The following is a 15,455-nucleotide window of genomic DNA, read 5'->3' on the forward strand; positions in this document are numbered from 1 at the left end:
CGTCGATATTAAAGCTGTTCTAGGGCTGCAGCTAAGGATGATATCCATTATTGATTAATGTACTGGTGTGTACACCTGTTGTGTTTTTCTCAGAACCCAAAGTTACATCTTCATGTTTGTATTTTTTTGTGCTACAAACAGTCCCAAATACAAACAGTTTACAATTACATAAATCAAATAAAAGCAGCAAAGTCTCACATTTAACAAAGTGGCACCAACAAATGACATTTGAGCTTGATATTTATTATTTATTTAGATAAATGTATCAAGCACTGATTAGATAATTAGCTACTGTTTCGATAATGGTTGGTAGGTCATTTTTAAAGTCAATATATTAAAAATTCTTTTTCTCTCATTTTCTAAAATGTGGGCCTTAATGGGTTTTTTTCTCACTATTTTCTGTCATTTTACAAACCAAACATTAATACCATTAACTGAGGTAAGAATCCAACACTACCTGAGTACACAGCAGGAGTATTTTGTTAAATTCACACAAACACAGGGTTTCCTCCTCTCTAACATCCTCTCTGCTCGTCATGTCAAACTGTGGTGTCTGGATTATGTCAGTGTTATCCAATATAACAACAACACCAGCAGATAAAGCCTGCCTGGTGCTTTTATTTTGCCACAGCAGACAGAAAACAAAGAAATAGAAAAAGTGAGGAAGTGAGCTGTCCACTCACCTTTAGTCATTTCCTTCTTTATTTAGACAGCAGGGAAGCAGAGACAGGAGAAATCTCTTTGCAGAACTTGTGTGTCTTTCTGCTTTTCACTACTGGTTTTCTGAGGTCGTGGTTATTTCTGTCCTGTCGCAGCTCCACCAATGAGGTGAAGAACCTGCTGCAGTCGCTGCCCAGGACCAGCGAGCCCAGAGAGTTGCTGTTTGAGGACCGGACTCGGGCCCACGCGGATCACATCGGACAGGGCTTTGAACGTCAAACCACAGCCGCCGTGGGGGTGCTGAAGGCTGTAAGGTCCGGAGACGGGTAAGCAGTGAAGCAACATATGATATGACGCTCAGTGGGTACACAGCATACTCACCAACAGACATCATGAAACGCTTCTTTATCTGTCCTCCTCTCCCTCCCTTGTTCTCAGTTCGGAGCCTCCTCGTGTAACCAAAGATGTTGTGTGTTTCCATGCTGGTGATTTCCCTCATGTAGTTCAGAGGCTGCAGCTGGACCTACACGAACCTCCGCTGTCTCAGGTTTAAATCACACACACACACACACACACACACACACACACAGGACATTAAGCAGTGCTCTCGCAGTAGATCCACTCCAGTATAGTCATCCTCCATATTTGTCAGTGTTACACTTAATCTAACACTGAGAAAGGTGTAAAGTTAGGATCATCTGATGTTGGATGCTGACACCTGGTGGATTAAAGTTGAACTGCAGTAAGTTAGAGCATTCATCTGGAGCAGATTTAACTTAAAATAAATATCGCCAATGGTGGCTGCAGCCAATCTAGAGATTGTGAAACACGTGGAGGAGTGCTGGGGTCACCACAGCACGAAAACAGAAGCTCCAGTAACATCAGGGGTGAAGAGCTTCTACTTCAAATACACCACCAATCTGTGTGTTGCACGTGTAGAAAGAAAAAGAAAATATTTGTGCTACAGGTAATTTTTTTTAATGGTCACAAACATCCATTCATTCGAAATATTGCATTTTAATCTTGTCGGTTACTGGTTAATTATTGGTTAACGAGGGTCTGCAATCAGTCAGGCAACAGAATTTAAATTAGCATCCTTAAACCTTAAAATTGTATGTATTCTCATAGTATGTATTTACTGCACTGAGCAGATGTTGGAAAGTGTCCCTCTTCATTTCCTCTATCTAAGCCCTCCTCTCTCTTCACAGTGTGTGCAGTGGGTGGATGATGCCAAACTAAACCAGCTGCGTCGCGAAGGCATCCGCTACGCTCGCATCCGCCTCTGCCATGATGACATCTATTTCATCCCACGCAATGTGGTCCACCAGTTCAAGACCGTGTCATCTGTCTGCAGCCTGGCATGGCACGTCCGCTTAAAACAATACCACCATGGAGAGGGGGGGGAGGAGGAGGAGGAGGAGGAGGTGGAGATGAAGGAAGAGGAGGAGGAGGAGCAGGTGCAGGTAGAATTGAAGGAGAAGGAAACAGTGGAGGAAAAAGAAGAGGGGAGGAGAGAAAAGAACTGTGAGAAAGGAGTGAAGGAGAGGATAAAGGAGGAGGTTGATGTAACAGAAAGCAGGACGTTGCTGGCTGTCAAAAAGGAGGAAGAGGATCATCCTCCTCCTCCTCCTCCTCCTCCTCCTCCTCCTCAGCATCCACCTCTCTTGTCTCAGCCTGCTCTCTCAGTGGACTCGAACAAGAGCAGAGACAAAGAGCAGGAGACGACGAAGGTAAAAGATGGCGGAAAACCCAAACAGCAGGTTTCACCTCCTGCAAAGGTGAAAGCAGAACCTCCAGCGCCTCCTCCCTGCAAGAATAAATCTCCTTCATCTCGCCCTTCTGCCTCTCTTCCTCCTCATCAGGACACGAAACCCAAAGCAGCATCATCAAGGCACCTTCATCACCACCAGCATAACCACCATTCGGACAGCAGAGTGACGTCTTCCAGTACAAGTTCCTCCTCTTCAGCTCCTAAATCACTCGTCTCTAAGTCTTCCTCTTCCTCAGCTGTTACTCCTTCGCGCTCCTCTTCTGCTGCTCCCAGTCCATCCTCTTCTTCATCTCCTGTTCAGTCCACATCTTCCTCTGTTTCAACGTCCACTACATCTTCCCTGGTTAGTCCCAAGCCAGCAATGGACTCGCATTTCTCCACACTCCCTCCTTCCGCTGTGTCTTCAAAGTCCCAGCTGCTGCCTTCCTCTCCTCAGTCCAACCAGCCGAAGGACAAAGACTCGCTTCGTCTGACGCCAGATGCACGGACACAGGCGCAGGCGGAGGTTCGGGCATCACCTGCTGTGGATGTACAAATTCAGACCTCTGCGAGTTCGCAAGCCAACACACGGACTCACACAGTAGGCCGACCGCCGACAGACTTGCGGACACACACACTCCAAGAGAAATGGACTCGCAGCGCAGACTTCCGGACGTCTGCGGAACCACAGATGCATCCGCCACAGGACGCCGGGAGGCCAGGACTTTACATGCAGCAATACGCACCCCAGCACCTCCCACCCCCTCACCTCCCTCACATGCTCCCCCCCTCTTTCCCCCCTCTCCTGCCACACTCCCATCTTCCTCACAGACCTCCGATCCTCCCCCCAAATCCGCTGTCCAGTCCGTCTCTCTCTGCACAGCCCCAAACTCTGAACTCGTTCCTCAGTCAGAACGCGCCGCCGCATTCGGTTCACATGAGCCAGCTTCCCCTGCACCACCCACACCAACCAAACATCACCACACAGTCTCAGCCGTACTACCAGCCTCCCCCCACCAGCACCCAGTCTCTCCCTCCTCACCTGTCTCACCATCACAAGTACGCCCCGCACGCCAAAACCTTCTTCCCCCCGCAGCACCCCCACTTCCCCTCTCACCACTTCCTCCCCCCTCAGTCTTTCCTGTCTCAGCCGCCCAACTCTTACCCGCTACAACCGCAATACCAAACCTCAGCACCAGCGCAGGTTCAGCTCCCTCACCTCCCTTACCCTCACCCACCTCCTCCCTCCTCCACACCGCCTCCCCCTCCTCCTTCTTTTCCTCCTCCTCTTCCCCCCCAACCCTCCCCTTCGGGCCCCTCCCCTCCCACGAAGCATGAAGAGGAGCAGAAACAGATTTTATAGTAGTTTTTGTACATAATGATGCCGTTTTTAAATGACTATATGTATAAGCTTTTATTTTGGTTGTGTTGTTGTAAAATGATGTAAAAAGGAAATTACGAGGACGACGGTGGAGTGTATCGGTTTTAACACAGTATCGTAGTTTATGAAGCAGAGCTGGGCTTTATTTACCCCAGACCTCTTGACTGGACTGGTTTAGATTGTACTGATGCTTTGGTTGTGCTTGGATTCAAAAATATTGAGAATTGATCGCATTTATTGGTAGTTTTGGTCAATTTTGACATAAAAAAAGAAGATATTCAGTCTTGCGGTTTGATTGAGCTCCATAGTCTAAGAAAACTGCTGTCTGTTTCTTTTTTCTTTTCTTTTTTTTTTTTTTTTTGAAGTGAGCATAACCCTCAAGTATCAGATTATTTGTGAGCCATCAGAGGTAGGAAGGAAAACAAAAAGGTTTCTGCAGATATGTCAAATATTTATATAAAAAAGGTCACAATGATCTTTTTGTGAAACATGCAGCTAATGCTACCATTCTTGTGGCTGTTTTCTAGTGTTTTCTCTGTGCCCAAGACTGTTTCTGGGATAATGATGGGTCATATTGTGATATTATACAATACACTATTGTATTAATATTGCTACAGTTCCTCAACTATATTGTATCGATACATCTTAATCAATACAGTATATCGCAGTACTTTTCCCTAATATTGTATTTTGAGCAATAATGCTCTGCAATAATCTGCTGAATTTAAACATAAATGCATTTCTCCGTTATTGATATGGTGACAGCAAGTATCAGTATTTTTTATCCTGATTTCAAGCTGTTGGTTAAAAAGCGACTGATGTCCGATTGAATAATGTTCATGAGGAGTCTTTAAATGCTATCAACAGATATCAAAGTGATTTTTTTTTTAAATCAGTTCTGTTTTTTTTATTGTCAAAGACGTTTTTAGTGCACTAAACAGGTGGAACCCCCATATCAATTACAGAGCAGTGTAGTAAGCTACAGTATCTAGCAGTACCATACCACCATAAAGAAAGTCAATTTGAAGGAACAGTTTCACATTTTTGTACGTGTTTATTTGCTTTTTTGGCAAGAGTTAGATGAGTTGAAGTTTATATAAAGCTGGAGCGCCTGGTTAGCTTAGCATAAAGACTGGAAACACTGGAATCTTGTCTTCTCCGTGAGCAGCCAAGCAACCACAAGGAGTATTTTTTATATGGATTATATGGCCATTAGTGAGCTTTAGGGAAGCTGTTGGGCAGTTTTTGCTAGCTTGGGACAGAGACAGGACAGCTGCTTCCAGTCTGTGTGCTAAACTATGCTAATCTCATATTTACTCTGCAGACGTCAGAGCTGTAACGATCTAACTCTCTGGGGAAAAAGCAAATAAGCTGTAAGGTATTCCACAAACTATTCCTTTAAAGTATTGCGATAATCTTGAACCTGTAGCCCTCAACCCCAGTGGCAGAGCTCTTACTGTAATTTAGCTGTTTTTCAGTGTCTCCTGGCTGTGTACCAGGGCCTCCTAATTTTGGAAAACGAGCACTTGCTGGTCAGCCAAGGAAGAATTTGACCCAGCCAAGGCTGCTTTCCAGACGGGCTTCAGTCTCAGGAAAAAAAACAAACATTCAGGACACATTCACGAATATATTGGTCTCCTCAAAAAAATCGAAATTGTTTTAGACTTTGTTCAGGGTAAATGAGATACTCTTCAATCCTCAACATGATATTAGTACCTATGCAGCTACATTAAGAGCTCGCCATGAGTTAACTTTAGATCTCGCAGCATCTGGATAAGAAAAACAGGATGAACAGAGCAATATCATACAGATGCAGCAGGTCAAGGCTTCCCAAATGTGACTCATCACAGCACTTACAGTAAGGAGGTACTTTGGGTCATGATTTCAGGTTCTTCCATGACGATTACATTAGTCATTCAGGCCTCAGCACGTCTATGGCACCATTTTCCTTTTTCATTTTTATGGACAATTGCTCCAAGAGAAACAGAATGTACACTGTCGAGAGTTCGGTCCCTCTACAGTGTGGCGCATCCTGTCTATTTACATGTTTTATTTATCTACCAGGGACTCGAGTGACCTCTTGTATTTTAAAAGTACAATAAATTATTGATTTTCTGTTTTAGCATGAGGAGTACAGGTTTCTCCAAATGGTAAATATCTGATTTTAGAGTTGAGCTCTTCTGTCTGAGTGCTCGTCCTACAGCTGTTGAACTTTGATGTTGAGAAAAACTCGATTTTGTCATTGATGTCTTGATTTTAGTATCAACTCACGGAGTACAGCCCACTTGCTAATGTAGTTCACAACATTTCCCCAGTGCCTGTCCTTAACTGTGAACCACTAAATGGGTCCAGAGCCACACAGAGAAGGAATTCTGTCCTTTCATGCAAATTTTTGGGGCCTCTAGTTTTAGGTTTTTACTGGAAAATGAGAGCAAAGCCTTAAATTGGTATCTAAAGCCGCTGAAAACTCTCCAAATATCTGCGGTGGAAGTTGGGATGAGTCAAACTTTGTGGCTCAGTGGGACGCTGTCCTAAAAGCAAGGTCGTGCTTTTCATGGTGAGTCCCACCACCAGCCTGGAAAATCTCGGAAAATAAGACGCAAACCTTAAACTCTCTTCAGGACTTCCTTTTCAGAGACAGAACTCTTCTCTTTGTGGCTTTGGGGAGAGCGAGGTGATAATTAAGCACTTGATGCCGTCAGTCGTAAGGCGCTCTGCAGATCTTTTTATGCTTTTGGGTTTCAGATGTTACAAAAAAAAAAAACCTGACAGGAACTTATATATTTTTTGTACAAATGTGACAAGATTATGGTTGAAAACAGAAGAAGTCTTCAGGGGCTGGTGTTGTTTTCAGAGTTATTTATCTCAAGATTTTAGGTTTTTTTTCTATTTTGTTTCTGTGATTTTTAACTGTCAGCACTGTAGTGTACATAAGAAGTTTTGTAAAGAGGAAAAAACTTGTAGTGTGGTTTCTACTTTAAATATGAGCCTAGCTAATAAAAGGTTCAATGTATGGAAAATTGATGTTTCTTGGTCTGGTGGTTAAAATCTTTATATGTATTCTCACAGTCTGGACTCTCATCAAATGTTTTGTGCACGTTGGGAAGGAAATGTTTTAGCCAGTGGTTCCATGTTGGTACCGATAATATGACCAACAAATGCAGCAATGCACCAAGGGAAGCACTAGAGAAGAAGACTGAAAGAAAGCAAACATGACTGGATTTAAAAACAGGATTTAAAACATTGTAAATATTGTTTTTCTTTTTTTTTTGCATCTGATGTGCATTGGCAAGAAACACTGAGTGTAAACATCACTTTTGTTTGTTCACAGGAAAAATCCATGTGGCAGCTTTAAACCTTCACTAACCAATCTCAGAACCCGCTGGCTGTTGTCTGACGGCAGTTTAGCCTTCCAGATTTCCAGGCCAAGACGCTGGACATTTCGGCTAATCTCTGCAAACAAATATCTGCACATGAATTCAGACAGATTAAAAAAAGAAAAGGGTCCTAAAATTGCATTTTGGCCAATGTGTTCCGTCTGTTTTGCTCTCGTGATTGGTCAATACCGCTGGGACTACGCTTCTGACACCAAAAATCTCGTCCCTTACATACAGATTCTGCATCCATATGGAGATATGAGATTATACAATAACTGATTTTGACCTTTTCACCTTTTAAACTCTGTGAACCTGATTGGAGCAGCAAAATCAAGAGATAAGCAATCCCTCTCACAAACAGTCACGTGAGCTGTTGTTAAATCACAATATTCATTATAGTTGCTTTATGGTGTTAGATTCATGTAATTCTTAATCTTTTTCACCACTTTCCTACCAACAGGTACCTCAGAACACTGAAAAGTCGTACCTCTGTGTTTGTAAGTGCTCGGGTGAAGACCAGAGAAACTATACGTCCACCTTTTGTGTAACGCACACCTGCCTTTGTTTCCCCTCTCTGTATTGCTGTTATGTAAGCCACCCACTCACTGCAGTCTGCAGCAATGAGCTCAGCAGTTTCACCAGGCGAGATGTGAGCAGACAGCTCATACACGCCACAATGCAGTAGCCCCATAATTCAGGGCTGGTGCGTGTCAGGTCAAATACAGCTCACAACAGCCTTTTTCCTCTCTTTTGGTCCTTTTGTGCACCCTCACACACTGCAGGGATGCCACAGGAGCTCAGCTGACCTTTGCAGTGTGGGAGGGAGTGAGGAGGAAGCTGGAGCAGAGACAGAGAAATGATTTTGGAGGGAATAACTGGAAAAACCTCACTGAATCACCTGAGTGTGGCACCGTGTGTACAGTCTCTGAGCATACACTACTCGCTCCGGGAGGTTAAAGTTCCCCGGTACCGATTAGGACAGAGAGGGAGAAGGATTCAGACAGTAATGAAGCGATGTAGTCATAATAATCCATTAAAGCTGGAGGTCTTTCATTAAAAACCCTGATGAAGTAAAATTACAGTAAAATGTACTTTAAATAACAAACATAAAAATACTTTGATTGCTAGATTATTAATCGATAGAATAATTTTTACTTCTTTATATTTAGTTTCCCCTCAAAGAGTCACAATTTCTGATGAAGAAATTTTTTCACTTTTCTCTAATTTTGGGAGGCTTTTTTGTGAAATATTGGATAACTTTACTTTTTTGAGACGACAACGAATGATCTACGACGTTTGAACTGCAAGAAGAGGCTCCAAATAAATAGACAATACTTTTTTTTCTTTTAAAGTCACAAGCTGAACAGGTTGGGGACCACTACTTTTATCTTTAGCAATGTGTTGTTGTCGTTTTTTTATAGCGTTTATTATGATTTAATGTAAAATCTTAATCTGCAAAGTAAAAAGTTACTATAAATGTAGTGCAGTTGAAGTATTTAACTTACATACGCAAGTAAATTACAAATATCTCAAGATTGTACTTTTACTTTTTACAAGAATAGCAGCTTTGTTTGGGAATGACATACATGGAATACCTACAAGCTTAACCAGCTCTTCCAGAGGTTTCTTCCATGTTGTTAAAGGGTTTTGTGGGGGGAGTTCTTCTTTATCTGATGCGAAGGTCTGAGCATAGATGGTGTCGTATGCTGTGCAGGATGCTGTAAAATCCCCTTGAGCCTCTTTAAACACAAAACCTTTCTCTCCTTTCTACTCCTCCTGCAGCACAACCAAATTACCCAGCTCAGCCTGTGTCGGTCGCTCCCGTCTCTGCTCACACGGTAAAATCACCTCAGTCCCTCTGATGACAGCCAACACTAAAGGTGAGCTGTCCGACTTGAGCTGTTTCCACTTTGGAAACTGGCTTCAGGCTACATGCTGTCCACGCCTCCTGGACGCACGTCCAGTATTGTGCTTTCATAAATCATTTCTGTCTTAACCTTCAGCTCCTCTGGTGGATTTTTTTTCCCCCTGCATCAGGTGACAGCTAAAAGACGGCAAACTGGAAACACTGATCTCATACAGTTAAAACACCTGAACACTTCATAAAAACACCACAGTATTACAGGACTGACGTAGACAGAAAAGACAAAGACTTCACTTTCCTTCCTTAAAAGGGCAGACACACACACACACACACACACACACTGCTGCTGCTGCTGGCTCTGTGGTTGCCTCACAGTTCATTTCAGGCCACGTCCCAGCAGGATTTTCGCCTCAACCACAACACTTTGTTTTGCACAGTCTGCAACTAATGTGATCCTTCTGAGCACGGAAACACTCACATTTATATCTTCACTACTATAAATACTATTCTAACATTTATTTTGACAATTTCAGACAAATTACTGTGTAGATGGAAAATGTTTATTTTCATGAGACATGCATTAATTATCAAATAATTTTGATCTCAACAACACCCATTCCTTTTCTACATAGTGCAAAATAATGCAGAGAATGTATTTGAAATACTAATAAATAATCAAATGGCACAAAACATTGGTCAGTGTCGGCCGTGCCATAAAATTGGTAGATGGAGCGGCGACGCAGCAACACAAGTGTCCTCATGAGCTCTGTGTTGCAGTTTAAACCCTAAAAAATTGAAATGAATCCAGATTTTTCTGGATCTTCTTCTGGTCACCAAGTATGATACGTGTTATGGTTTTTTTCCAAGCGACCTTGTACCCAATAACAGCTTATTGATTTTCACAGGGAACATGATGATTTATCTGGTACAAAAGAGACCTTGTGGAGAGCAGAGGAGATAGCAGGTGGGGAAAAGAACGTCACAAGTTGTTCCGAGCAACGTCTTAAGTTATCGCCTCCCTGTGTGCTTGCAGCCAAACCAAGCTGTCGCCACGAACACCTCCAAAGTTAATTTATAACTTGTGAAAAAAAAAAAAACCTTTGGCCAGCTACTCTCCGCAGCTCAGGAATGAAAATAAGAAGTGTTTGTGGGTAAATACAGCCACACAATATCGAAAGCATATGGAAGATGATTTTGGTACCACGAGTGACAGTTAATGTAATGCAGCTAAGACAAGAATTCACCATTTGGCTTTTCTGTGTGTGTCGAAGCTCTGCTAGCTTATACACAGTGAAAATAATACTAGAAAACAATGATGAACATCAAGTTCAAAACAAAAGCACACTTTAGAGGACGCTAATCTTTTTTTTTCCAGTGTAGGTTTCACAGTAGTTTTATACATACACAGTTGATCCCCTTTTAGCATTTGTATAGAAAATAGTCATTTTAAGCTATTTTGAAGGTGGACTGTGACAGATTCAGCAGCAGCTCCTCTTCAATGTCTTGTTGCTCAGTCATGATCTGATTACTTCTTTGAGCCTCAGTCCCCTCTGAAATCATATTCAAGCCAAAACAAAGGCTCCATTTTTACAAGATCGTGGTCAAAGACAAGCCTATTCTCAATATTTTTTGTCGGTGTTATGATTCATGTTGAGGTTTAATCCCGCTTAGGCTTCTCTCCTCTCAGGGAAGATGTTGAGCCCCAGCTCCACCAGCGCCCCCAGCAGCATGGTCCACAGCGGTATGCACACAAACGTCAGCTTTACATCTGCCAGCTTCTCCAGCTTGGCGCACAGCGTCAGGCAGAAGCCCAGCTTGAGCAGCATGGCAGTCAGGTACCAGGCGCGCAGACGCAGGTCTGGGGAGCCGTTGCGTGGGTCGTAACCAGGTTTGCAACGGCCTGCCATCTTGATGGCAAGCATGAGGATGAGGATGCCATCGAACACCCAGACTGGGAGGAAGATGAGGAACCAGTTCCACTGCACCTGGAGGGATGAGAGGGAGAAGATTGTGTAGTTATATAATCAAGGCTTTTATCCAGGATGTCCATCAGTGTGTGAGAGGAAAATGATGAACTTTTTAGAACATACTGAGGAGTATTAAGAGAAAAAAACCTTTACCTTCCCGTCCAGTTTGAGTACTAGCATGATGAGGAAGACCAGGGTGAAGACCCAGGTCAACAAAACCCTCTGAGCCAAAGACATCTCACGGACTGGAGACAGACCAGAGGAGAAAACAGACAAACTGATGCTGAACTGGGAAAAAAAGAGGTCAGAAACAACCACACTCATTATTATGATAAATGTTTAGTCTGGGGAGTATTTCAACAAGAAAACCGACACATGAGAATAGACAGCAACGCTGGAATAGCTGCTAAAGACTATTAAAACCTGGTATTTCTGACCACATCAAACAACATGTCACTAACATGAACTGGACTCATTTTTATGTTATTTTTCATTCATCGCTAGTTAGCTCATGCCAGCTAGCTTGTGCAGCCCAATAGCATTTAGCTAACCGGTGGGTGTTCTGTGTAAGACTAAGTCAAACTTACCTCAGTGTGTTCCTACATCGGCGGCCTCCATTTTCGTCTGTCTGTATGAAGCACACCAAATCTCATGATGTTTATCACAGTCACTCACATAGCTGTCAACAGACGGACGGGTCCGTTAACGATAACAGACTGAAGGACTTACGGTTCCGTTATCTGAGTTTGTCCCGCCCACCCTGAAATCTAATTGGTCCTCGCTTTCACTACGTCACGCTTGAGTTAACGTCCATCACAGCTCGGTTGTGACCGTAAAGTTTTTGCAGGAGCGCAAACTCGTTGTAGTTTTTCCCTGTAGTGACTTTTACCGTCCGCTAGAGGTAAGTACAGTTGTTTCTATCTCACCCGCTGCTCGTGTTTATATGCGATTTAACAGCTCTTACATAAGATGGCTACATTGTGAACTGTTTTTGCTGTTGCTTTTCGGTTATTTACTCAGTAGTGGTGATATTTGAGCCCGCTCTCCTCTCCACTTATTCGATTCTAACCGTTAGCGACGTTTATTGCCCTTAAAATCCAAAGGCGCCTTTACACGGTGGTTTACGGGAAGCGGCTGAAGTTGTATTTTTACAGTGAGGAGCAGAAAGCGAAAAGCTACAGCTTCAAACATCGGCGAGCAGACACTCAGCATCTCCTCCAGACAGTGCACAAGGCTGGCCGGCTCAGTGTAGCTTTAACCGCGGCTGGAAAGCACAGTTTGGGCCCGCGTGAAGGACTCTGGGCAGCCGTCGCTGTCAAGGAGGTGAGCCTGTGTGAAATGTGTGGACAACAGCGACCAGGGTTTCAGTATTAGGGTCAGCTGTGCGCCTCTTTGTGCCTGCCGGTAGCTTAGCTAGCTATGTAGCATGATAGGAGCTAGGAGGAGGAGGAGGAGGAGGAGGAGGACAGTCTGTGTGAACTGAACCATGTCTGAAAACACCGTGGCTGCATCTACATGTAGGCTAGCTAGTAAATTAGCTGGTTTTCTGCAGTGTGTAGGGCATGTCCTTTTATGGAGTGAAAACACAGGAACAGCAACAATATACGATCTTGCCTCAGTTTGCTAGATGCCTGTAACGTGAATCCACCGTACTGAAGCCTGTCCTACCATGCTCTCCTCTGCTCTTGGTCGTTATTTCCATTAGTAGGTTTCCCACAGTGTTTTCTAGCAGAGGTGGGCCACCTGCCAAAATCATTCAAAATTAATCAATACCATCTTTTAACCTAAAACAGTAATCTTCAGTGAAAAGATTTAGCGGTATTGTTTCACACTTGTGACTTATATTACAGTATATGATATACTAACCAAACTGATTATGAAAGATCTAGGCCTAGTTTCAAACACTGCGTATCTGGAAGATGTCTTTTACCTCTCAGATTACTTGTCTTCCCACACTGTGCCAGGATCTGAGTGGATTACCACCTCGGCTAAACACTTTCCTAACGGAAAGCCTGCATAACTGGTTCATCTAATTAATTATTAATCGAATCTAATTAATCAATCTGCTCGTTTTATGCAACCACACTTTAAAAGCCAAAGTTTAGACTCACATAAGACCAAGAAAGCCAATAGATCTGACTGGAAGTAATATGTGGCGGTTAATTTTATGTCCATTGACAAATGGATGAATCAACTAATCAATTTATTTCTGAATTCTACTTGACTCAACCCTATTTCAATTAGATGTATCCTACTCTGTTCTCTGTAGTCTACCCCTCACTACTCTTTCCAAATAGATATAAATCTCTCATTCTGTCGTAATCTGCTCTGTACCTAGTGTTTTCTCTGCCTGTTTCGTGGTCCTGGTGTAGCAGTGAGGGGAAGCTGTCGCAGGTTTCAGCAGGCGTTCAGGCTAACGGTTTGGCAGGCTGTCTGATTATCCAACATGGTTTGCCATCGAGCCAGCCAGCCTGTCTGTTCCAGTGTTGGACTAACGCTGTCATCACTCACCCAGATTTTCCACTGCAGTCATAATTTGACCCCTAAATTAACGGTTCGGACAGAGTCCTGTATGGATTCACAATGTGAAACTACAGCCTGGACAGTCAAATTGATCTTTTAAAGCTTAACATCTTCATATCTTCAGTCAGACTTGAGAAGCCCTTGAGCAAGGCAGTTAAATGTAGCCCAGCAGCAGGAAGCTGTGGTTGCAAGAAGGCTCAGCAAAAGTTTGCAAACACAAAACTGTGTTTGTTACTTGCTGGCAGATGGGAGATGAGCAGTGAAATCACTGTTGCTGCGTCTTACGTGTTGACAAGACTGGCGTTGTGTTACACCCAGCTGGCGTCTAGTAGACCTGGGATTCCTGGGGCTCTCCTAACACACACCTGCACACACATCGTGGATGTCGATGCACTTGCCTTTGAGACAGTGAATTGATTGATCGTCAGGTAGGCCAGTCGTACTTGTCAGTCAAGGTAGCTGTGCAGCAGCTCTGCAGCGTCCACGAACCAGAGGTCATTCAGTGTAGTGCAGTGTGTGCATGCGTGTGTTGTTTTTATTTGTATATACATGCATTTGCACAAAATGAATTGTAGTGGTTGACTGACTGCATGATTCAGTGTCTCAATGTGCGTAATTGTAGCATCCACAGACCCAGACTGCTGTCTATTGTCTGACCAGCGTGTTCCTTTGTATTTCTTTGTATCATTTGTTCTCTCTGTCTTTCTCTCTCACCCTTTGTCTCTCTTACTCTCCCTCTCTCTGTCTGTCTTTTTGAGGGGCTCTCAGACGATGCTGTGTGCATTGTGCAGCTTGAATCTGCCCGCAGAGCTGGTTACATCATCCACTGCATTATAGTTACATCACACACTGCTATTACTCTGCTATATCGTCTTATGTTACAGCCACACAAGGGTCTGGAGGGCAGTGATATGATTTCATAGAAACACAACCTTTGCTGCATCGAGTCGCGCTCAATGCTCAGAAAGGTTGCAGAGAAAGGTCAAGTGGCTTCGCAGTCGCTAGAGAAGTGCCACGTTACGAGCTCGGCTGTGCTGCAGCAGAGTGACAGGCTGTGTTAATGATAACGTGGAAAGTGTTATGTTGGGATGAGCCATTGTTGCTCTGGTTATGTCTATGCAGTCAAGTATTAGTATGTAGTACAGGATGGACAACTGAGGCATCATTATGGTTTGTTGAAACCAATTCCAATAGTTCACAGAAGACATTTTGACATTTTAACTGTAAGACAAAATGCATAAATGTGTAAATAATGAAACTAATGATTGCTGAGCTCCATTCAGTTACTGGTTACTGACATTCTGGTTCGATGTACCACCTTTTTGGGATGCTTGAATAGAGCAGATCCATCTTTCATGTTATCAGTAACTCATGTCCTTTTTAGACGTACCCTTTTCTAATACAGGTGTCTTAATTAGTTTGGCTGATAAGTTAACAGGAGAGTGATGAAGATAGCAGTCAAACATAGTCATAGTCATAGAAGAGCCAAAATAAGTAAATCACCTGTGCAGATGTGCCATTGGTGTGTAGGGCCTTTAATATTTTTAGTCTAATTAAGGCTGTTTTTAAGTCAGCTTTTCCCCCCTTAAATGCATCATGTCTAATTTTTGTCCCACATTACGATTTGTTTTTATTTCACAAAATGACAAGATGAAATCATATCTGTTTTTGAAGAAAATGTTCCACATTATCAAAGTGTTTATTCTACTATTCCACTGCACTTTTCAACTTTTCTGCGCTCTCTAACTAGACCTCTAGTCCTTGCCCTCTTTGAACCACCGACATACTTATTTGGTATTTTGCTTCCATCTCTATTCCTGTAGCTTCTGTCTGACTGCCACCCCTCACTTCTTTGTTTAGCTTTCACCTTCTTCCTTTCCCTTATGGAGGCCATTGTATGAATCCTGGTGGTTGTGATACTAGTCATCCTTTA

General features: G+C 43.2%; 3 protein-coding genes across 6 annotated transcripts in view; 2 read left to right on the forward strand and 1 right to left on the reverse strand.

Annotated features, from left to right (window-relative positions):
* Nucleotides 1-6,962, forward strand: part of LOC139221877 (lysine-specific demethylase RSBN1L-like) — a 33,546-nt gene extending 26,584 nt beyond the window's left edge. Inside the window, exons 7-9 of the mRNA XM_070853824.1 lie at nucleotides 816-986; nucleotides 1,099-1,207; nucleotides 1,869-6,962. Of these exons, the coding sequence (XP_070709925.1) occupies nucleotides 816-986; nucleotides 1,099-1,207; nucleotides 1,869-3,773 (2,185 nt within the window). The 3' untranslated portion in view covers nucleotides 3,774-6,962. The remainder of the gene's footprint in view (nucleotides 1-815; nucleotides 987-1,098; nucleotides 1,208-1,868) is intronic.
* Nucleotides 6,963-9,580: 2,618 nt separating this feature from the next.
* Nucleotides 9,581-11,701, reverse strand: LOC139222025 (transmembrane protein 60-like). Of its 3 annotated transcripts, none has more exons than XM_070853996.1 (3): nucleotides 11,587-11,701; nucleotides 11,153-11,287; nucleotides 9,581-11,017 (listed from the first exon to the last, which is right to left on the reverse strand). In XM_070853996.1, the coding sequence occupies exons 2-3, from the start codon at nucleotides 11,234-11,236 to the stop codon at nucleotides 10,700-10,702; spliced, it is 402 nt and encodes a 133-aa protein (XP_070710097.1). In that variant the 5' UTR covers nucleotides 11,237-11,287; nucleotides 11,587-11,701; the 3' UTR covers nucleotides 9,581-10,699. The 3 variants fall into 3 exon arrangements, with proteins under 3 accessions (XP_070710097.1, XP_070710099.1, XP_070710098.1); XM_070853998.1 differs by having other exon boundaries at nucleotides 11,153-11,244; nucleotides 11,587-11,687; XM_070853997.1 differs by having other exon boundaries at nucleotides 11,153-11,282; nucleotides 11,583-11,687.
* Nucleotides 11,702-12,177: 476 nt separating this feature from the next.
* The window catches only part of LOC139221743 (protein PHTF2-like), a 40,610-nt gene continuing 37,332 nt past the window's right edge, over nucleotides 12,178-15,455 (forward strand). For both annotated transcript variants that reach the window (XM_070853667.1, XM_070853668.1), the window contains exon 1: nucleotides 12,178-12,322. The gene's annotated coding sequence lies outside the window, so the exon portion shown is untranslated. The remainder of the gene's footprint in view (nucleotides 12,323-15,455) is intronic.

This window comes from Pempheris klunzingeri, chromosome 22 (genome assembly GCF_042242105.1).
Source record: "Pempheris klunzingeri isolate RE-2024b chromosome 22, fPemKlu1.hap1, whole genome shotgun sequence".
Classification (NCBI taxonomy): Eukaryota; Metazoa; Chordata; class Actinopteri; order Acropomatiformes; family Pempheridae; genus Pempheris; species Pempheris klunzingeri.